This window comes from Sylvia atricapilla, chromosome 16, assembly GCF_009819655.1.
Source record: "Sylvia atricapilla isolate bSylAtr1 chromosome 16, bSylAtr1.pri, whole genome shotgun sequence".
NCBI classification, from domain to species: domain Eukaryota; kingdom Metazoa; phylum Chordata; class Aves; order Passeriformes; family Sylviidae; genus Sylvia; species Sylvia atricapilla.
Window position 1 is genome coordinate 13,190,651 of NC_089155.1, and position 23,153 is coordinate 13,213,803.

The following is a 23,153-nucleotide window of genomic DNA, read 5'->3' on the forward strand; positions in this document are numbered from 1 at the left end:
GCACAGAAAAAAGCTTTTATTGTCTGATTCTCATTGCCTTTTATAAGGTGTTCCCACACAGACGGACCATGGCTGGGGAATGGGAACGACACCTCTCTGATCCCATGGGTTAAACCAGAGAAACAGCAAAACACCACCTGGAGAAAGATTGTTCTGAGAAAGGAGAGTTGTCTGCCAGGATTGTTTTGAGGAGAAGCTTCCTTGAGGAATTTTTTCTTGGAAAAAAGTCAGCAGCTGCCAGCAGCTGAAATCTCTCAGCCCCAGAAATATCAGGCACACACACACCTCCTCAGGCATTTCCTACAAACCAAGAGGTTCTTTGGCCAAGGTCTGCCCCAAATCACTGCCCTGAGCCTCCTGTGGCAGACCCTGAGCTGATCCCGTATCACTCTGTGTTCGGGAATTGTGAGAATTTTGTAGGAAAAAGGGTCAATTTTCCTGTAAAAACTAGTAAGGGATATTCCTTCATCCTCTGTGACAGGTAATCAAAGGCACCTTCCTACTTTAAAACCTGAGATCTTGGACAATTAATTAATTAATTTCAAGGACATTTATGCAAGTTTGAAATATTTCAGGCAGTGTGTATCATGAATATTCACCCTGCCCTTTTCCTAAATAATGCATTCTATAAAACGCTTTAAAGTCCCTATTATGCTGCAATAAAAAGACTGAAGGTTCCTCCAAAGATTTCTATATTTGCCTGGTTTAAAATTATAAATCCTAAATTGCCTCTTCATGAGTTGAAAAGACACAAGCTGGTGGGATTTAGGCTTCAGTTTGGTGGATATTTTAGAAGGAAAGTTGTGGTTTGATTTGGAGCCAGGTGGATTGTCTTGGCTTTTATTCTGCTGCTCGTGTGAAAGAAACTCTGAGGAGAGCTGAGAAATCACTCAGGAAAAATAAAAACAAACCACGATTGCTCCAGGGCTGAGAGGGAAACTTTTCCTTTAACCCCACGTGTGTGAGTGATGGAATAATGTCTTTGATGAAGCAAATACCTGTAATAAACCCTCACCTGCACCTGCTGTTGTGCACAAGGTGGAGAAGGGCCCTGGGGGGCAGCCTGGCCCGAAGGCAGCGGCAGAGTCCCCAAAAAAAGGAGCCAAGAAAAAGAAGGCAGAGAGCCCCAAGCTGGGCCACAGCACCTTTAGCAAACTCTTTAGGCACAAGGTCGGTATGGAGCTCCAGGAGGAGCAGAACCCTGAGAAATCACAGCTGGCTGCTGGCACTGAGAGAGAGGAGCTCTTTCCCAACATCTGGGCAGAGGTGCAGAGCTCTGGAGATCCCCAGAAAAGAATTTCTCTGCCTGGGGGGGATGGAAATCCCCATTCTGAGCTGCAGCATTCCTCTCGTTGGGCCCTCTGTGAGCTCGGGGTTCTGCAGCAACTCCTGGAAGAATTCCTAAAACAATTCCTAAAATAATTCCTAAAACAATTCCTAAAACAATTCCTACAACAGTTCCTATAATAATTCCTATAACAGTTCCTACAATTCCTATAACAATTCCCACAACAATTCCTATAACAATTCCTACAACAATTCCTATAACAATTCCTATAACAATTCCCATAACAATTCCTGCCCCAGTTACTAACACGGACTAAAACCCCCCTGGCCACTAAAACCCAAAATCAAACCAGAGGTGCTGACAAACAATGATTTGTGCAGAGGTGATCAGAGCCAGGAACCAGAGAGGTTTGGGGGCTCAGCCCAGCCACAGTTCAGGTTTTCTGTCACTGATGGGCACCAGAACTTGGCTAAAATCAGCATTTTGGGGTGTCTGATCCAGCAGCTGGAACGGGGAATTTCCTGCAGAAATAAGGATTTCTCCCTGCTAACAAGAAAATTAATTTATTTTAGTCCATTTAGTCCTACTTTAGTTTGAAGTAGAAAAAAAGTCTGGGTTTGATGGGTGCTTTAAAGTGCTTAAAATGCACGGTCAAGCCAATGGACGTTTCCGAGGATGCCAGCTTTTATATCAAAACCCAGAAATCACCAAAAATTTTGGTCTCAAACTCTGCATTTGGGGATTTCTGCACTCTCTGGAGATAATCACGGCAGGGAAGCAGAGAATTGCAGCTTTTTAACCCAAAGAATGCAGAAACAGGACCCTTATAGTGGGGGAGGAACATAATTAATATTTAATTCTCCCTCCAGACACCCACATGGAATTTCTGGTGAGTAGGGGGCTTTATAATCCAGGGCATTTGCCATTCTTTAATACATTTTAAAACCAAAAATGTTCTTTCCACTATCTCATTTTTGAGAAAAAGAAAAAGTCATCTGCATATTACTGAAGGAATAATAATATTCCAAATGAATTAAAGTGTGCAGTTCTTGCCAAAAATTTTAATGTGAGATATCAGCTTCATTTCTTAATGAAATTAAAGTATTAATTGCTTGTTCATAATGAGTTGAGGCTTCCTGGTAAAAGCCAAACCTGGCTGTCATTTTTAAAGATTCAGTTCCAACAATTAATCTTGCAATAATTGTAGTGAGAAAATTCCCTGGAATGTTTAATGGAAGTTTAAAGAGTTTTTTGTCTGGAATGACAACACTTATCTTGAAGGAATGCAAGAGCAGTAGGTTTTTACACCAGTAAAATATTTTTAATAAAATGTCACTTCTAAAATAGCTTTTTCTCATTTCTGCATTTATTTTCACAGTTTTCTTTCCACGTGCAAAATACAGAAGCAGGAGCTGAGATATCATTTGTGACCTATTAGGGATCAAGGAGTGGGATTAAAATGGTGCATTTGTAAACAATTTTTAAAATTTTTAAACAATTTGCTTTTAAGGCTGATCAAAAGTGGGAATTCAACTCAGAGCAGGGATGTGAATGGCCCTGGAGTTACCACTTCTAGTAAAACAAGAAAAAATTAAAACTATAGTTTATATCTTTAAATTTGCAATGCTTTCCATGCTGTACGAATTGGATGAATAGATAACCAATTCCTTTTTTTTGAAATGATCATTTTAATAGATATATTTGTGTTTAAACACTTGACTGTCTCCTCTGACAGTGCTTTCTGTGCATGTCCAAAATACACTTCTCTACCTAAATAGTTAACAGAAACATTGTTTTTCAGCCTTCTGCGTTACAAAATCCTAACTTCGAAGCAGCTTGTGATGCTCTCCCCATCCATGCCTATTTCCCTTTGCTCCATTCTAATTTTGAGGTATAACTGTGCTGATTTATGGAATTTTCCCTTGGAAGAGAAGGGTGAATCCCTCAATTCCAGCACTAGTGCTGAAGTCAGTCTGTGGCATCCTCACCTTTGTTCTCACCTCCCATTCTGGATGTTGTTTGTCAGGGCTGATCACAAAAAACAAAACAAAACAAAACAAAACAAAAGTTATTGGCTCCTGCAAAACATCTCAGCTGTCCTGAAAATATCTCAGCTGTTCTGTCCAGGACTTCCCAAAGTGCTGGAACTTCCCAGGCTGCTGGAACCTGGCCTCGGGCTGTGGCTGGATGTTTTGGTTTTTTTTGTTTTTGGGGGTTTTTTTGTACAGCTCAGGTAATTCTTCAGTGTGAGCTCTGCTGGGTGAGGGATCAGATTTGCAGGGTGACATCCCTGGCCGAGGAGGAATTTAACTGGATCTCCTCCTGGGTTTGTAAATTCTGATGAAATCAAGAGCCCCATCACTGAATGTTTTTACAAAAAGAAATCCCACCTCTCCCATGCCCAAAAATATGAGAGGATGGGCGGAAGGAACCTCCAGCACCTGCAGAGCTGCAGCTCCTGCCCGAGTTCCAAAGGCAGGGCAGGAATTTTCCAAAGGGAAATTTCCAGGATTTCCTCTTCTCCCCATGTTTGGGATCGCAGAAATCCAAACCTCCTGCTGGAAGGTGCTGGGAGCACATCCCTGGTGATGGTGTGGGATTCCCATGGGAAACACCCAGCACTGGAAGCTGCAGGCACAGAAATATCTGTTAATGCCTTTAAATTCTCTTTAAATTCTCTGTAATGATTTACCCGAGCTGAATGGGAATGTGAATGTAACCATACAAATATGAACACCCAAATTTTTAAAGACCAAGTTGAAGACTACAAGCACAAAGAATGCAGCACCAGGCTGGTGCAGGTACAAGGATGGCACCTGGCATTCCCTCCGCTCTTCCAGGGATCAGTTTCCATGGCTGCAGGAGCCAGGACTTGCACACACATTCACTAAAAACCAAATAATTGGTGTCGCAGACAATTCCTGGCCTGTGGAGCTGCGGCGCCTCACACAGACTCATCTTTGTGTTTTGTTTCCCTGCAGGCTGCGAAAGAAACCCAGCAGACAACTAACACCAAAGTGAGTAGGAGGGGTTGAATTATCTGTGCAGGAAAAACGGGAATTCTCACTGGCACGTTCAGTCCCTAAACATTTTAATTTCTTTATCAGTGGTTTGGGTTTGCTGGACCTTTTCCTTGCTCTGCTGGAGCAGGGATGGAGGGGCAGGGATGCAGCTGAGCGGGGAGAGGTGGTGCTCACCTGCCCCAGGTGATGCCTGGGCGTGCTGGATTTGTTCTCCACAACGTCCCTGTTGTTATAAATGCAGATTATAAAGTTGGCTTTTCCCAAATATTAGAATGAGTACTACATGAATAATTGTACTGTATTGTGGTTTGTTAATAGAGTTTAGAAAAGTGAAGAATGTATTTTCTGATTGTGACGTAGTGTAAATACTAAAAAGACTGATTTTTTTTTCTTCTTTGTAACACCTAAACTGACCAAACCAGAAGGTATGGGAGAAAGGTTGTCACCCTGTAACCCTGCATTAAAACTGCTAACTTTCTGGGGTTTTAATCAAAATAATCAAAAACCTCAAGAGAAAAAATTATAAGACCCATGTTACCAGACAGAGCGGAGCCACACACAAATAAATCTATCAGATAAGATGATTGGGGACACTTGAAACAGATAAAAACTCGAAAAGAATGCATTAATATCTATTGAATATGCAAAATAGCAATCCTTAAAACACAGTAATTGAAAGAGAAGGGTGTGCTTTCTGGTGAGGCACTGTAGTGGTTTGAAAGTAAAACGAGTGAGAGGCTCCAAGTCAGACATACAATTTAATAAGAAGAAAAAGGAAAAAAGATAAAATAAAATAAATGGAATAATACAAAAGACCACTGACAGAGTCAGAATTCACCCTGATCAGGGTGATGGAAGCAGTCCAGGTGAGGTGGTCTTCCTGAGTGATCCCATAGAAAGGTCTGGTACCTCCAGTCCTCTGGAAATCCAGTGGGTAAGGGCTGCTTCTACTGTCCCAAATCCCAGCTTATATCCAGGTGAGAATGCTTGGCTCCTCCCCGTGGGCGGAGCATCTTCCAATGGGATGCTGAGTCATGCAGTGGGTCCTTGATGGCCCATTAAAGAGAGATAACTCCAAAGAGAGTTATCTGTGAGTCGTGGCAGGGCATTGATGGGCCATGAACAGAGGGCACCCAGAGGGAGTGGGGTTTGGGAAAACACTGCCCCACCAATTGGATCCATCAGCTCATGGAGATGGTGATAGAACACTTTGTGCACCTCCTACACTGCAACCCAGGCCAGAAGGGTTTGCTCCCTGTTGAGGCACCCCACCTGGACCTTCTGCCTTTCTCTCTCCTAATTGTCTATTTTTAACTTTCATTAAACTTACAAATTTTCCTAAGAGCGCGAAACTCGTTTTTCACACTTCTCAGTTTTTTTTTTTTGTTTTTGGATTGGCAGAGCCCCGAGCAGGCTGCTGTCACCTGTGTAAAAGCAGACAGAAATGTCCCTCCTGCCCAGGAGCCACCCAAGCAGAACCCGAAGGCGCCCGAGGCCGCGGCGCCTCCGCAGGGAGTGACCAGTGATCCCCCCCGGGAGGCCACCAAGGACAAGGGCTCGGCCACTCCTCTGCCCCTGAGCAAACTCTTCTGGAAAAAGGTACAGGAGCTGCCAGCTGGGAAATCAATCCCTGCAGGGGTTGGATTTAATGCAGCAAACCAGCCAAACCCACCACGGGCAGCAGCTCAGGAATTCATGATGCTTCATGAAAATGAAAATCATGGAAATCATGAGGCAGGAATTTATCTGGGGTATTTTTCTTGGGTTTTTTATGGGATCAGGAATGTTGTTTTCTCTGTTCAATGCTTCTGTTAAATATCCTCCAGAGATCACAGCGATTCTTCACAGAATCACAGAATGTGCAGGTCGGAAGCGACCTTCAAGATATTCTTATTAGATTATTTTTCTTATTAGATTAGATTCTTCACTGAAGTTTTTGGTGAATGGAGTGAAAGCTCTAAAACACCATTTTGTTTCTTTGCTCTGAGTGTCTGGAAAGCTGGGATCAGAGGGGTCAGTTCTTACTCAACAGAAAATGTTCTGTGATTTAAATTTCAGGTCTCAATTGTTCCTCAGGTCAAATAATGATTTTAACTACATTTAGGGCTAACTCTAAAAACATGGGGTTTTTTCACAATCCTAATGGTTTATAAGCTGGAGTTTATTCATTCTTCATTTCATTTCATGGAAGGGTTGTATGAAACTTCACTGAGTCACTGGATGTTGAATAACTGCTTTTCAGGGCTTCTGCTCAAGCTGAAATCGCAGAAATTTGCTGCTTCCAAACACCCAGTCAGCTCGAAATTAAAGAACATGAGGAGAGATGTACAAAAAAAAAAAAAAAAAAAAAAAAAAAAAAAACCAAAAGAAAACAGGTTGGCCTCAAGCTCAGCTTGGTTTGAAGATTCTGTGGGTAGTTCTGCCGTGCATTGACCTTTTCCTGACACATTTAATGCTCTGTCCTTTTGCTGGGACAGAGAATCCAACCTCAGATAGGTGGAGAGCTCAGAGTCAGGAGTGGCTTTGCTTTTGAACTCACAAACAGCAACCACAACACTCAATAGCTCCAGGATCCAGCTCCAGCTTCTCTTTCCAGGCAGTCTCTTAAATATCCATCTTCTGATGAGCTTTCACTTCAAAGTGCAGCTAATGAAGTGCCTGTCAACACGTGGCAGTAAAAGCTGCTGCTTTGCCTGCACATGAATAAATATGGAAAAGGAAAATGCAAAATTCCTTATTCAGCTTCTCAGCTGGGAGCCACTTTGTATTTGCCCCATTTCCTGATCAGTCTTCACAAGAGTTTTCAGAACCGTTATTCAAATATTTGCTGTGCCAGCATTTTTCCTTTTTTTTCTTTCTTTTTCTTTATTTTTTCAAAAGGAATACTAATAGGGAATTACAGTGGGCAATTTCCAATATTTGTGTTGGAAAGCTGCTTTGGAGGCCTTGTAGATATCTGATCAGGGCAGAGAAACATGGTGCTTCTCATTTATCTGATCAAAGCAGCCCAGGCCAGGGTGGAAGGTGATCAAGGCAGTGTTATTTACACTGCTCTGGGATCTGGTTTTAAAAGCAAAATTTTTTTTGCTTTAAAAACTTGAATTTTAAGCAACCCTTGCCACGCAACTGCAGGAAAATCGTGTTCTTTTTACTGATGTGCACACAGCAAACTGGTTAATTCCTGGGTGAAGCAGAAAATGGAATCCTGGAATGGTTTGGGTTGGAGGGACCTCAAAGCCCATCCAGTCCCATGGCAGGGACACTTCCCACTGTCCCAGGGTGCTCCAAGGTCCATCCAGCCTGGCCTGGGACACTGCCAAGGGTCCAGAACAACCACAGCTTCTCTGGGAAACTGTGCCAGGCCCTGAGCACCCTCACAGGGAGGAATTTCCTCTGTATACCCAACCTCCCTTTCCCTTCTCTCAGTGTGAGGCCATTCCCCCTTGTCCTGGGGAAGAATTTCCTGAAGAAACGTGCAAAAAAAAAATCCCTGATACTTTAAACACCTCAATCTCTGATCAGCTGCCTGACCCTCATTTAACTGGACAGTGCTTTTTGGAGGTTGGCATTTGGTCCCAGGGTGTTTTGGTTGGTTGTGCCACCAATTCCAGTGCAGAACCAAAACTCCTTTGGGATGCAGAGTGTGATCCCAAGCTGCCTCCTGAGAGTGTGAGGTCCCAGGAGCTGAGCTCTGCTTTGCTGAGCCACTGTTTCCACTCTGCTCTGAATCATTTCCTCCCAGCAAATAGATGGGGAATTGATGATATGGATGTGTGAATAGGCAGAGATCCAGAGGAAAATTATTGCAGATTGATTATCTCAAAGATGTTCATAAATATAAATTAAACCTGCAATTCCACGGGGAAGTGGGATGTGCTGCAGCCATCCCAGGCAGCAGGGGATAAGAAATATTTATTCCTTCATCATTCTTCTCCCCGCTGCTCCACCCCCAAAATGTTGTTTCTCCCACAAAAGAGGAGTGAGGAACAAAGCAAAATCTCTCCTGCTGCTGTAGGAGTTCATGGTGAGTCCCTTTCCTGAATGTGGAGTTACCTGCAACTTAAAAACATGACAGAACTAAAAGGTGGGATAGAATACCGAGTGGATGTGTCGGATGGCTTCTGTATGAAGCTCTGAATAAATTGGGGTTTTATTTGCTCAGAAAGGGAGATGGCAGCAGCACACAGAAAAAACTGCTGTCAAGGGGAACAGGAAATATCAGTGCTCACAACAAAAGTGGCAGAGCCCAAATAAAAGAACGTGGTGACAAATTAAAATAAACAAGAGACAGGACAGGGAGAATGGCTGCAAACTGACCCAGAGGGGTTTACTTGGGGTGTTGGGAAGGAATTCTTCCCTCTGAGGGAGGCTAGGTCCTGACACAGATTCTCAAAGAAGCTGTGGCTGCCCCGTCTCTGGAAGTGTCCAAGGCCAGGTTTCAGCAATTAATAGTGTCCACGGTGTGTTTTAAATAATCTTTAAGCAATCTTGAGTATGGTTTTTCTTGTATTTACTGGATTTATTTCAGCCTCATCTCCTCAGGATGCACACTGCTGTGTGTAATTTAATTTTCGTTCTTTTCACATTGTAATCAAAGCTAGATTCTTGTGAATCAGCAAATGCAGATTTATATAAACTGGTGGGATTTTAACACTTATTACTTCTTTTCAGTTGGGATTAATCAAGTTCCTGAAGCAACACAAAGAGCACCGTGAAGCTGAGGACTCTTTTATGGCGTTTGATTGTAAAATTTTTAAAAAATCAACCACCTCCTCACGGCTTGAGTCTGAATGTCTTTCCCACCTTCTTCCCCAACCCCAGAACTCCTCGGAAGAGGCAGAGGCTGTGAGCAATGAGAAGGCAGAGGTGGCTCCCGAGGCCGCGGCTCCCGACAGGGACCAGAGCAGGAGCGCCGAGAGCGCCGAGGGGAAACCGCGAGGGGCCGAGAGCAAAACGCCCAAGGCAAACCTCAGGAAGTTCTTCAAGCTGGTGAGGGCAGCTCTTCCCTTTGGAAATCCCTCGGGGGGCTCGGGGGAGAGGCTGGGAAAACACTTCGCCTTTGTCTGGGAGGGCTCAGGGATGCTCAGGGATGCTCAGGGATGAGAAGTGCTCACAGGGATGCTCAGAGGTGCTTAGGGATGAGTAGTGTTCACAGGGATGCTCAGGAGTGCTCAGGGGTGCTCAGGGGATGAGTAGTGCTCACAGGGGTGCTCAGGGGTGCTCAGGAGATGAGTAGTGTTCACAGGGATGTTCAGGGATGCTCAGGGATGCTCAGGGATGCTCAGGAGTGCTCAGGGGATGAGTAGTGTTCACAGGGATGCTCAGGAGTGCTCAGGGATGCTCAGGGGATGAGTAGTGCTCACAGGGGTGCTCAGGAGATGAGTAGTGTTCACAGGGATGCTCAGGGATGCTCAGGGATGCTCAGGGGTGCTCAGGGATGAGCGGATCTCAGCGCCGCGCGGTGCCCAGGTGTGCGCAGCTGAGACTTCTCCCGCCTGTCCCCGCCCATTCCCCGTCCTGCATCTCCCTCTCGCGGCTCCTCCCGGAACGTCCCCAAGGCTCCGCTGGCCCTGTCCCCTCCCAGCTGGCCCCGGGGGCTCCAGGGGCCGCGACACTGAGGATGCTGCGCTCCACAAACCCACCGCCGGCGGGATGTTCCATCTCCAAACCCTCTTCAAACCCACTTCCAAACCCTCTCCAAATCCTCTCCAAACTCTCTCCAAACCCACCTCCAAACCATCTCCAGACCCACCTCCCGCTGGCCGTGGCTGTGTCCCAGCTCCCCGTGCAGTGTCCAGTCCTGCCCTGCCTCCCAGGAGTTGTATTTTCGGTGGCACAGGTTTTTCTGGCAGTTGATGTAGGTCAGGTTAAACTGAAAGGAGAGGAGGCAGTCACTCCTGCAAAGGGCCATCAGCTGGGGAAAAGGAAAGGCAGAAAGTGAAATCCAATCCTGCTTCCCAGAGGAAGATTCCTCCCAAATCAGTGCCTGTGCTGCCCTACTTCCCCACATCATCGAAATTTAGGTTAAAAATAGCATTTAAAATCGAGAATCACTGGTTTATGTTGTCACAACTATTGAGGAAAATGTAGCAGGGTATTGGCTGTGCCCACTTTGCTCTGTTTAAAAACACCCCAATCCCCTCTGCTCGCTGCAGGAAACTTTTTGGGAAGCCTTGGCCAGCAGCAAGGGACCAGAGGCAAGGATCAGGGGTCAGCAGTGCTCTGGAGAGAAATCCTTGGGATTGTTTCATCCTCGTCCCTCTGGCAGCAAGGGGGAGCTTTGGCTAGACCCCAAGGCCTTTACTCTGTTATTTTTGGTTCAAAATAATAACAATAATGGTAATGATAAATAAATGAAAATAGGAGGTGGGTTAGAGAGGTTGGCTAAAGCAGGGCGATTTTTATCTGGGTTTGGGGTATTTATAGGGGAAAAGGTAACACTGATGGCTGTCAGAGCAGAATTTTGGTGTTTTTTTTTTTTTTCTAAATGCATTTGAGGACTTGTAAAACACAGATGCACAGTAGATCTTATCACAGCCCATCTTCGTGCACTCTGGACCGGGTTTGTCCCCAGCACAGACCACACTGTGCTTCCTCCACTCCTGCACAAACCCGGGCCAGGCTCAGGAGTGGCCCCTCCAAGGGGCAGCATTTTCCCCACAAAAGCCAGGAATTGTCCTGGGGTGGTTTATTCTCCTCTCCTGCTGCCGCCAGGTATCGATTGTTGTGGTTTTAGAGGAGAATCAGGCTCTGAGGTGCAGTAACCTCACCTGTGGGAGCAGCTGCTGCTGTCGTGCCTCACGTTACAAATGCAGAGAGCTGCAGCAAACCACAATTCTGCCCCGGATAAATTTAGAACAAAAAGTCACATCCTCTCATTGTTTTCATTGAACTTCGGCAATGAAAGATGACATTTAAATTTGGGCACTCTGAAATCCTGGAGTTTATTTCACGCTTTGCTGCTGAGCTCTGTGCCTGCAGTGGCACCCAGGAGAGCACAAGGAACCCTCCAACACGTTTTTAAACACAAATACTCCTTCTTCTTGTCTCTTCTGTAGCACTAATTGTAATTTCAACTTAACCTAATTCTCATAAAGCTTGTGCTGTTTACTCAGGTTGGTCAAATGGGAGAGTTCTCATTTTTAAATCTAGATGGAAACGGAGGATTTTTACCTTAAAAAGATATTTCAGAGTCAAGGTTTGCTCTGAGTGACCTTCCAGGGCTGCAGCCTCGGGCTCTGCTTGGATTGTCCTGGCTGGGAAGAGTGGGAACCAAGGAGAATTATTCTTCAGAGGTTTAAGGGCTGCAGGAATCAACTGGAAAAGCAAAAATCAGGATGAAATGGATGCTGATGGCAAAATATAAAAACATCCCTCTAAAGCCAAATGGGCTTTAATTATTCACAGCACAAGCACTGAGTTGGGTGGATAAATAGAGAACAAGTCCCACTAGGTGTTGTAGGAGAGATTTGGCTCTGAAAAGCACGGGAAAGCCCTTTCCTGGAAAATTCCAGCAGTAGGGCTGCAGCAGTGAGGTGTTCAGTGCCTGGAATGATCCCTGCTCAGGAAACCTGCCTGGCAAGAGACAAACCCCCAGAACCACAGCAAAATCCACCCCGGGGATGGGGATATTCCCAAAGTGCCTCCAGACCTCGATTCCTGTGGCTTTTCATCCTGACTGAATGCCTCAAACAGGAATCCTTTGTTATTTTAGTCAGTCAAGGGTGATGGAGGCACCCCCAGCTCAGAAGAGGGAGATGGGCCCAGCCCCAGACCCCACGTAAGTGGATTTTTTTATTTTTGGCCTGGATTTTTCATCCTCTGGTGTTGGGTTCTCGTTGCCTCCTTCCACACAGCAAAACCTCTTGAAATGTAAAAGTCACTGAGAGAAAAGTGCTGCACTCGCTGAGCTTCCTTTATTTGCACATAACTTCTGTGTCTCTTTTATCTAGTCATAATATTCATATTTTAAAGAGTCAACACAATTTTTTTTTTTAAAATCTTTTTCCAGGTGTGCTCCTTTCCTTAAAATAATTACTAGGTTTATGTTCAGTCTTCTTCCTCTCTCTTGCTGCATTTTGATGTTCTGCAAGTACTCAGGCAGTGGAACTAAATGCACTCAGAATTCTTTTTATTTCGTTGATTTACTTGTCTTCTGAGGAAAGGATCACTTAGGTGGAAACTCTGCTGAAGAGAAATGAAAGTGAGAATGAAAACTGCTCAGCGCAATGTAACAAAAGCCGTGAAAATGTTTGTTTCTTGTTCTGGTTTTTCGTTCTGTGTTCGCAAAACCTAAACCCAACCTTTGGGTGTGATGTTTGCATTCTATTCTTCTTCTGTGGCTTTCAAAGTGCTTCAGAAAAATCATATTTTCATCAGAAATATAAATTCTGTTAATTTGAGAGCCAAACCCACATCTGCTGCAAGAGAAGACGTCCAGAAGAATTAATCTCTCAGTAATGAGACATAAAACAAGGTTCTGTCTACAGAGTTTCCTTTTAGAGGAAAACTGAAGTTGCATTCAAAACCGACATTTCAGAATTTCCTTTTTTAAATGGCTGTAAAATTATCTCTCTCTCTTCCTCTTTTCACAACATCTGATGACACCAAGGTTAATTTTCATGAATTATGTCTCTAAAAACATCCTAAATATAGAAGGGCCTTGTCTTGTGACACTTAATCCTTATTTCATACAAGACTTTTGTGATCTTGGTAAGACACCAAAAGTGTCAGCCCTGGATCTATTTTACTTTATTAATAAATGAGCAGCCAGCTCATTTATTTTAATGTTTTAATGAGCAGCCAGCTTTCTTCCATTTTTGTAAATCAGTTTGTTGTTCTTTCTCCCTCTCTCCTTTGCCCTGGTGTAAAGTAGAACAGTTTTATTCCACAGAGGAGCCCAATGAAAACTGGATCTGCTGCTGACTTCTTCCTTTTTTGGGGATTTCTTTGAAAAGATTTCCTTAAATTATGCCGTGGTGTCTCTGGAATGTTGGGATTCTTCTCCCCTTCCCATCCCTTGTCCCTCCAGAAATTTCAGCCCCGAAACCCGCAGAAATCCTGGGATTAAAAACCAGCCTTGGGCCAAGGCCTCCTCTAAGATAACAGGGAAAACACTGCCCATTTTTCTTGTTTCTATTTCAGTGGCACTGCTGATGTTGAGGGAGGCAGAGCAGCTCCCCTCTGGAACAAGGAGCATCAATATTTTTCATTTCTCACAGACCTCCCTCTGCATTCCCTGAGCTGCTCCTGTCCATATCAAATCTGCCAATTTCCTGCCTTTCAAGGCTCATATGAAACACTTCCAAAAGATTATCTGATAGGGTTTGGGGTTTGCTTTTTTAATTTTTGGCCTGGAAAATGTATTATGAATATTTTTTAAGAAGTGTTTTGTCTGCCTGGCTGACATCAAAGGCCCCACCTGCTCTCAGCCATGGGCACTGCTCTGCCTTGGCTGCAGCGTTGTCTCAGGCACGTGTGGGGAGGAAAACTCTAATTTTACCCGCACAGAGCAAAGCCAAAGATTTCAGCGAGTGTTTCTGAGGCTTCCAGGCCGCTCTGGGCTGTGTCTGGGCTCAGCCCCAGGGCTGGGCTTGCTGCTGCTGCCAAAGTGAGCCTTGGCATTTTTACCTTCCCAAGGTGAGCTGAGGCAAACCCCGGTGAGGAAAGTCTTGGGAGCCAACTGCTGCTTGGGAAGCAGCAGCTCAGAGCTCCCAGAGACAACATGAATTTGGTTTTTTGTCAATCCTTTGTGTCCGTCCCTGTACTGGGAGAGCTCCTGCATCCCCTGGGCACAGCAAAGTGTCACTGCCCAGGTGACAGGACACAGGTGGGGTGTGTGAGGTGTTTGTGCAGCCCCAGGCCATCCTCTGCCCTCCTCTGACCTCACTGAGTCTGCCTGGATGGGCTATAAACCGTAAACTACATTATCATTTATATTATCAACTCTATTATCAACTTCATAAACTAAAATATAAACTATGAAATATATATATATGTATAAATATATTGTTCTATTCTATTCTATTCTATATGATTTTCTAAATTATCTATTATATTTTCTATATAATCTCTTATATTTTCTATAATGCATATTATTATTCTATATTCTATATTCTAAAATGTATTATTATATATTATGTATATTTTTACACTCTATATATTTTACATAGATTTACATATATTTTACATATATTTTACATATATTTTGCACTCTATTTATTTTATATATTTTATATGTATATATGTGTATATACATATTATTTTACATATAAATATATATATGTAAAATATAAATATGAACTATAAATCCACTGATCCCCCTCCTTCACGTTCTCCTGCACAAAGACAAGCTGCTGACTGGAATTTTTAAGTCTAGGAGCAGCAGAGAAATCCATAAAATGTGAGGAACTATTTACCCACGTGTATCTGTCTCTGGGTAAAGAAATCATTCCAAAGGCTCATATTTAGTGAGGACTTGAGTCTCCTGGTCAAGCCTGAATGTATTAAATGAGTTCTGTGATTTAAACATGGAACTTTTTTAAGATTGGGTGGCAAGGAGAGGTGAATAGAGTGGAAAAGGCAAGCAGCAGGATTGTTGTCCCCTCTCATTCTTGTTTCCCCAGAACAAGAACAGTCCTGAGGCAGGCTCGAACATTTTTTTATTTTTAACTCCAAGAGGTGTATTTGCATCCTGTTTCTCTAGAGTTTCCTCTGAAATCATGAGACCTAAAAATGTTTTTGTTTTGAATGAAAGCTAAGCCTGGCGTGTGAGCACACAACCCTCAGGCCTTCAGAAGAACACCAAGTATTTCAAAACTAATGGTAAAATTCCCAGAGCTGGAAAAATACACAAGCATGAAGCTTGGGCCATGGCCTGAGGGCAGATGTGAGATTTCCAGCTTTTCAACATGGTAAATTTGTGCTGTTTTAATGATGGTAATAAATAAAGCCATATGGGTATTTTTTTTTTTTTTTTTTTTTTTAATAATAAGAAAAAAGAAAATCCTATTTGCAAACAGATTTCCTGGCAAAACCCACCCTCATTTACTGCTTTCCACACAGTGACAACTTCACTGTCTGATCCTTTGTTTGCCAGATACGATTTTTCTTGTGTGAACTTCAAATAGATCCTGAACTTCTCTGAGATCCAGAACCTTCCCCTTTGCTCTAGACAGGTGCTTTGTTATTGTGAGTTTTTTTGGAAGATTTCCTGTCTCTTCTTTTGCACTTGCACTTAATTTTTTTTTTTCTATGATGTTCTGGCCTTCCACAGCCAAACCCTGCGTCGTTAAATTTTTGAGTGTTGCTCATTCGGGGAATTTCAGGAGATTTGTTGCTCATTTCAGGGAATTTGTTTTCACGTTTTGCTGTATAAGGTCTTTTGATTTTTGTCCTCTCTCAGATCTTTGCCCTGCACTTTTTGCTCATTCGGGGAATTTCAGGGGATTCGTTGCTTTTTTTAGGGAATTTGTTTTCATCTTTTGCTTTATGGGGTCTTTTGATTTTTGTCCTCTCTCAGATCTTTGCTTTGCACTTTCTGGGTGCTTGCCCTGCCTGGGGTGCAAACACTGGGGGTGTTTCAGTGGGGCTCTCAGTGACTCTTTTTGCCTCCTCGAGGAGCTCCAGTGGACACTTCAGTGAAGCTGCTCCTCTCGGGGATGGTCCCACCTCGCAGTCTTTGCTCACGGAATTCCAGCAGCTCCCTGGGAGCCTTTCCCTGAGCCAACACTGCTCATCCCAACCCCTGCAAAACGAACACCTTCTGGGGCAGCAGGATTCCTCCCTGCCAAGTACCCTTTCGTTTTGTTTTATTCATTTTATTTTTGTTTTAATTTTTACTGATCTCTGTCGGAACTCATCCTATTCCTCACTACAAATAACCCCCGTTTGAAACCCCCGCAGACTCTAAACGCCACGGAGAAGCCTCTTGCCCCATCTGAGAGTGACCCCGGGGGCCAAAGGAGCAAAGAGGGCTCCAAAGACAAGAAGCCCACGGTGGAGTTGGGCAGGCAGAAGGGCAGGGAGCAGCCAGAGCCCCGGGAGCCACCAGCAGCCGACCCCGACTCCGTCCACAACGGTGGGGACACCAAGGAACCCTCCTACAAGAAGACAGAGAAGAGGCAGTCCCTTGGAGGATTCTTTAAAGGCCTTGTACGTTCATTTCTCTTCCTTTTTTTTTGGTCATTTTTCAGCTGGTCGAAGCAGGCAGGTTCCCATTCTGTATTTTAACACGCCCCTCTCCTGGACCCCGATTCCCCTGGGAATGGCACAGGGCAGGAATGCAGATTAGAACGCTGCAGCTCCAGCCTCTGCTCCCAGCTGGGATAAAAAGGCTGGAATTTTGGCGACAAACGCTGGAATTTTGGCTACCACTGGAGCCATTGATGCAAGCAAACAGCATCACTGCCTGGCTGCAGGGTTTGAGCACTGATAAGGTTGTTCCTGTGGTAAAAGAGATTAATTTATAAGCTGTAGCAAATGTATTTTGGGAGTCTTTCAAAGATTAGATTAGGAAGAAGAAGAAAAGGGGAAAAAAAGATGAATAACATTGTTTCCTGAGCTGGAATAACTCATAGTCCAGCTGTCAGGAGCTGGGAGTGCTCAGCATGTGGGAAGTATTGGGATTTTTTCTGATCAGAGTGTGTGATGCACTGACCCAGGCTTCTCCTGAGCAAAATCTGGGGGGAAAAAAAAATACTCCAGTGCCTGGATATTTTTGTGTGAGCAGTTTAAAATGCTCTGCCCAAACCATCACTGTCACAACTGCTGGGATCTGAGCTCCTGGATCCCAGGGCAGAGCTGGAATTTTTCCCTTAAAAAAAGGGCAGAACAAAGTTCCTTCTGCCACACCGGGCTTGGAAATTCCAGTTCAACCAGAATCATCAGCCAGTCTGATCTTCCTGCTCTAATCAGCAACCACCCTGAAAATGGGTGCAGCAGGAGACTGCAGTGAGCCAATAACGTGAGCCATGCTAAATGAGGGCTAAGTGAGGCAAAGTGGGAATTCTCTCCTCTCCTGTCTCCTCCCTCCACTCTCTTATGGGAAGAAAAGCAAATTGGATCATTTTATTCCCCAGTTCAGGTTAGAAGTGACTTCATGGTGCTCAGACAGGAGCTGGAGCTGGCAGAGCTCATCACTCCTGTGGTGGGGGAAATCTTTACCTGATGTGGAGGTTTTTCGGGGTTTCTGGGTAAATTTGGAATGAGCATCTCACTCAGTCTTGGTTGATGGATAAATGATGGATTTGCTGCTACCTGTAAATGGCCAAAGCCTTTGATTTCATTTATTTTATTTATTCTATTTATTTTATTTATTTTATTTATTTTATTTATTTTATTTATTTTATTTATTTTTTAAATTTTATTCTGCTCTAGAGCATCCTCCAAAGTCAACATCAGGGGAAGCAGAAGCAAAACCACTGCAGCCACCTGAGCTGCCCAAAGTTACAATCCGTTTCAGATGGGATTTTTCAGCCCATTATGATTTTTGGCTGCTCTTTTTCATATTTAGATCCTCCAAGGTGAAACATTAAAAGAAGATCAGTGAGGTGGAGCCTAATCAGTGTAAAAACCTCGCTGGTTTTAGTTCCCTGGAGGGGATGAGGAACTCGAGACCTTTCACTCTCCGTGTATAACACAGAATCATCCCGAAAAGGTGACTCAGGTTTCCAGGAAAGGACAATTCACACATTCTTCTGCCCGGTTCCTATCCCAGGGAAAACACAGAGTCACCTTTAGCTTTGTCACGCTGCATTTTGTGCTTACCAAGGCATGATTTGGGTTACCAGCAGCACCGACACCCCGCAGTGGTGACAGCGACCTCAAAAAACGGTTTGTGGCTCCGTTTTGCTGAAGTTTTGGCAGCTTCAAGGCCAGCAAAATTAGGTCAAGCGCCTTAAACCAGAGCCGAGTTTTTATCAGCTAGTGAAAAATGCAGTTGGTATAGTTAGAGCTATACATTTCCTTCACCTAAGCTGGATTAGAGTCTTGGAGCGGCTCCAAACCCAGAATTAGGTTTGCAGTGTAAAAAAAAAAAAAAAAAGCTTTATCACTCCAACATTGTGGAATACCTGTCATGCATAAAAGTATTTAATGTTCCTTTAACCTAGAGCAGAGCAGGGCTGGCTCTAATACCATTCATCACGCCTCAAGGGCTCTGAGCAGGGCTGCACTGAAGCGTTTAGGGCAGGGAAATTTTACAGAAAGTTGTGCCAAGAGGCCAAAACTACAGCAAGGCAGCAGCCTGGCTCTGCTGGGTGAGCCCAGACCCCGAGAACAATCGTTTCCATGCCAATGGAGACAATTCTATTAAACTAACCCCCACATTTCGGCAGAGTCACGGGCGGCACCTTGGTGTGGTTCTCATGGTGCAGATGGCGCTCACGTTAAATAAAAGGCGGATAAAGAGAAGCAAGGAGATTAAATCAGTGGGGGGGGGGGGGAAAAAATATATATATATACACACATATATATATATATATTATATATATATACATATATATACACACACACACATATAGATATAGATATAGATATAGATATAGATATAGATATAGATATAGATATAGATATAGATATAGATATAGATATAGATATAGATATAGATATAGATATAGATATAGATATAGATATAGATATAGATATATCCGGTAGCAAAAAGCACAATTCCCTCCCTGACCGTTCTGAAACACTGGGAGAAGTTGCTAAAGGAGGTGTCTCGCTCGTTCCCGCAGGGCTCCAAAAGGATGTCGGATGCAGAAGTGCAGACGGATCCCGTCTCCATCCTCCCCGCCGCCAAATCCAAGTAGCGCCCGGCCGCTGGAGGGAGGCTCGGCAGCTCTCGGGGGCTCCTGGCAGCAGAAATGGCTCTTTTTCCTCCCCAGACAGCCCAGGGGTGTCACCGCAGGTTGTCTCCGGTTTGTTCCTGTAAGAAAGCAGCTCTGAAGATCCCCGAGGGATGCGTTTGGAGTCAGGAGGTGCGCGGAGGGTTTGAAGCGGGCAGGAGTCAGGGATGAGGGCGGCAGAGAATTGGATCAATAAATGATGGAAAAAAACCACAAAAGTATGTGACCGAGGAAAGCAGCGGGACAGGGATGGGGAATCCTCCGCTTTAGAGAGTTTGGAAAGCAGCCGGGAAACCCAGAAATCCCCTTGGAGAAAGGTTCTGCTGCCATGTGAACACAGCCCAGTCACTTTTTGGGGGCTGTTTGGACAGAGCTGAAGTTCGAGCTGAGCCCTTCGGCCCGACAGCGATCAAACCCCGCTCCCTGCCCCTTATTAATGTGAATTAAAAACTAAACCGCGAAGGCTTGACGTGATCGAGGCGGCTCCTCTCTCGGCCGGGCGAGGTGGGATAACAAATTAAAAGCTATTTAAGGTTCTACTAGGACACAAGAGGGCAGCCACGTCCCCTAAGGCCGGGCTGTGCCTGCCAGCCGGGAATTAATGGTCCTTAGGTCATAGGAAACTTAGTTGTTCAGCCTGATATCTGTTTGTATCCGTACTTGTAATTAATCCTAATAAAAAAAACCAAAATCCAAGCTGCCCTCGGACAGCTCTCTCTGCTTCACAAGACTCCTGTAATAACTGTACTTAATAAATGTTACGGAAAATTAAGGTTTCTGTTGGGTCAGTCCTAGCCTGTACAGGGAACCCTGGGCCTGACATTTTAATCCACGCTGATCTTAATGAAACACTGCTGTATATTTTGACATCTTTATCTTTAAATAAACTAATACTTATCCTTTGGAACAACAACAAAAAAAAAAGCCTCTGTTGCTGCTTCAATTTTCAGACAAAGTTTGTGGTTTACATCCCTGTGCTCTGGTGGTGGATGTGACATTAGGGCAGAAATCAGCACAGACAAAACTTCCCTGTGCAGGGAATGGTTGTTACCCTCTCTTTATCTGAGTGAAGATTACACCTGGAAAGCCAGGGAGAATCCTGTAAATTCTGCAGAATTCTGTTCCTAACTAATCAGAGAGGACAGAGGTGGAAAAACTCCTGAAGTTCAGCGGGATTTTTGCTCTGGGTTCTCCTGCAAACCTGCAGGTTTGGCGTGCCCAACCCAAAAAACCCACAAAACCTGCTGCTGATTCTGCGCACAGGGAGCACAGAACAAAGGTTCTTTAGTAATAATTGCACTTTCTGCTCCCTTCCCTGGCATTTCCATGCCTTATAAAGGAATATTAATCCGTGGTGAGTGCTCAGGTTTCCAGCCTGATCCATGACCCCCTCTTTGTCCATCTGGGCAGGACCAGTGTGAAAGAAGAATTGGGGTTGTTACACCCAGCTTTGCTCCACAAAAAGGAAAGAAATAAAAGAAATATAAATTAATTAATTAATTAAGAGAAATAAATGAAATCTCTGCCATGAGATTGAATAAAGCACAGTCAGGGGGACAACTCCTGGTTACACAGGGCTGTTCTGAGAGCAGAGGGCCAAGGCGTGTGAGCTGCTGATTTCACACTGCTCTGGTTACCTCAGAGAGAATATTTCAGTTGTTCTCAAATAAAAAATTACGATCGTGATTAATTATATTAGCATGGAATTATAGAGGGTTTGGGTAGAAAAGGACATTAAAGCTCATTCCATCCCACCCCTGCCGTGGGCAGGGACACCTCTCCCTGTCCCAGGATGTCTAACCTGACCTTGGACACTTCCAGGGATCCAGAAGAGCCACAGCTGGAATTCCATCCCAGCTCCTCCCCACCCTCAGAACCAGGAATTGCTCCCCAATATCCCACCTAAACCTCCCCTCTGGCAGTTTGAAGCCCTGGGAAATCCTCTCTCCATCTTTCCTGCAGCTCCTTCAGGTCCTGCGAGGCCACACTGAGCTCACCCCAAAGCTTCTCTTTTGCAGGCTAAAAATACAGAATAAATCCATATATCACTATATTATTAGTAATATTAGTGATATATTATAATTATAATATAGTAATATATATTAATTAATATATTATAATTATAATATAGTACTGTATAATATAGTGATGTATTATAATTATATAATTGGTCGTATATTATATAATTATATATTAATTATATATATTAATATATTACCATATTTCAGACTGCGTAGATATTAATTAGTCTTATCTTTTGGACAGACCAGACTTTCTCTGGAGCGTTGGAGCTCTCCCACTCTGGGAGCAGCCCTGTGCTGAGGACACTCCGTGTTCCCACGTGTCCTGCCCCTGTCCCTCGGCAAAGGGGCTGATTCCAGGGTCAGGAAATGCTCTTGGCAGAGAAATGATCAGGAATTTGTGCTTTTTTTGTGTTGTTCTGTTCCTGCAAGTGTCGTGGCTGTGGGTGCTCACTATGGCACGGGGCTGTCATTGCAGATGAAATTAAATGGAATTAAATAACGCTGAGAGCTGGTGCTGCCTCCACACTGAATCTGCCCAGTTTTGGTGGGTTCCTTCTGCTCACAGCAGCACCAGCAGCTTTGGAAAAGCCACTCAGCCTTCCCAGAAAACAGCCACACGTGGAGAGCAGGAAAGGTCTTTAGGAGAAGCATCCCCCAGTTCTGCAGAGTATAAAAAACCATTAAGTGATATAAAAACCATTAAAGTGATATAAAAAACCATTGAAGTGGAGCTTTGGTGTCCAGGCCCAGGAAAGCTTAATGAGTCATTTGGAAATCAAAGCCTTGGAAGAGCTGCAGCCCAGGACAAAGGAGAAGAGCAGCCAGGGTAATACATTGAATTTAGAGCCCCTTGTCAACAAATGAGCTCTGGTTTGATGCTCGGGATCTTCGGGGCACAACTGGAGCTTGACACCAGTCAAGGATCTCGGGGTGTGTTCCCTGTGGGCATTTTGAGGGATTTTGGAAGCATCTGATAAATATAAAAGAGAATGGCTCAAAAAATTGCAAGTTTTTGTGTAAGAAATGCTGGCTCAGAGCCCATGGAGGTTTATTTGCCTCTGAGGAAGAGCAGGTCCCGGGGAGGTTCTGTCTCTGTGTCCATCCTGCTCTGATCCCACTCTGCATTCCCAGGGAGGGCTGCAGAGCCATGAACTCCTCTCAGAGTGCCCAGAAACCCCCAAATCTCTCCCTGCTGACCCTGCAGACCTGTGCCCACCCTCAGGCAGGGAATCTCAGCAGGATCTTGCCCCTTGGAAGTTTAAGACCCTTCCCTTCAGGAGCTGAGTCTGCTCCCTCGGAGCCAGGACCTGACCTCAGGGTTTGGGTCCCACAGCTCTGCACCCACAGAGTGTTTGAAGAGCACCTGAATACCTTTTTCAGGATGATGTGCCAGGAGATAAACACCTCGGGGTTGTGGCTGTGGGGACTGAGCTGAGGCTGGAGGTGGAATAACTCCGAATTCTGCACTGTCACACCCTCACTGAGAATATCAACCAAGAATCTGGATTTGTTACAGGCTCCACCTCTTCTGGATAACACACCCTGGGCTTTACTGGCAGCTTGAGCAGCTCAGCAGTTCTGAGAACACAAAAACAGGAAATTCTGCAGCAGCCCTGATGGAGGCTGAAGATGCACAAGAATTCCTTAAAGAAGTGCCACTTTCTGGAAACAAATCATCAAAACCCTCGGACAAGAATAAACCTCTTTATCACCACTCTTTGCTTTTCCTAAATCATTTCCTATTCAATCTGTCACCTGCTGAAAGGCAAGAGGAAAGAACCTCCTGCACAGGAAGCCCCAGAGATTCGACTTTAAACCGGAAAGGGGCAAAGTCCAAATTCCTTTTTTTATCCCATCGCAGGTGATGCAGAATCCAGCAGTGCCCCTTCACCCACAGCAAAGTCCTTTATTCCGGGCACGGGGATTGATAAAGAACAAACCCTGGGCACAAAGGCGTTTAAAACACAGAGTA

General features: G+C 44.4%; 1 protein-coding gene across 1 annotated transcript in view; it reads left to right on the forward strand.

Moving 5' to 3' along the window:
• BCAS1 (brain enriched myelin associated protein 1) overlaps positions 1-19,150 on the forward strand; it is a 35,798-nt gene extending 16,648 nt beyond the window's left edge. The window contains exons 7-13 of the mRNA XM_066330986.1: positions 1,039-1,170; positions 4,270-4,305; positions 5,713-5,910; positions 9,133-9,300; positions 12,026-12,091; positions 16,216-16,464; positions 19,047-19,150. Of these exons, the coding sequence (XP_066187083.1) occupies positions 1,039-1,170; positions 4,270-4,305; positions 5,713-5,910; positions 9,133-9,300; positions 12,026-12,091; positions 16,216-16,464; positions 19,047-19,121 (924 nt within the window). The 3' untranslated portion in view covers positions 19,122-19,150. The remainder of the gene's footprint in view (positions 1-1,038; positions 1,171-4,269; positions 4,306-5,712; positions 5,911-9,132; positions 9,301-12,025; positions 12,092-16,215; positions 16,465-19,046) is intronic.
• Positions 19,151-23,153: the final 4,003 nt, after the last annotated feature.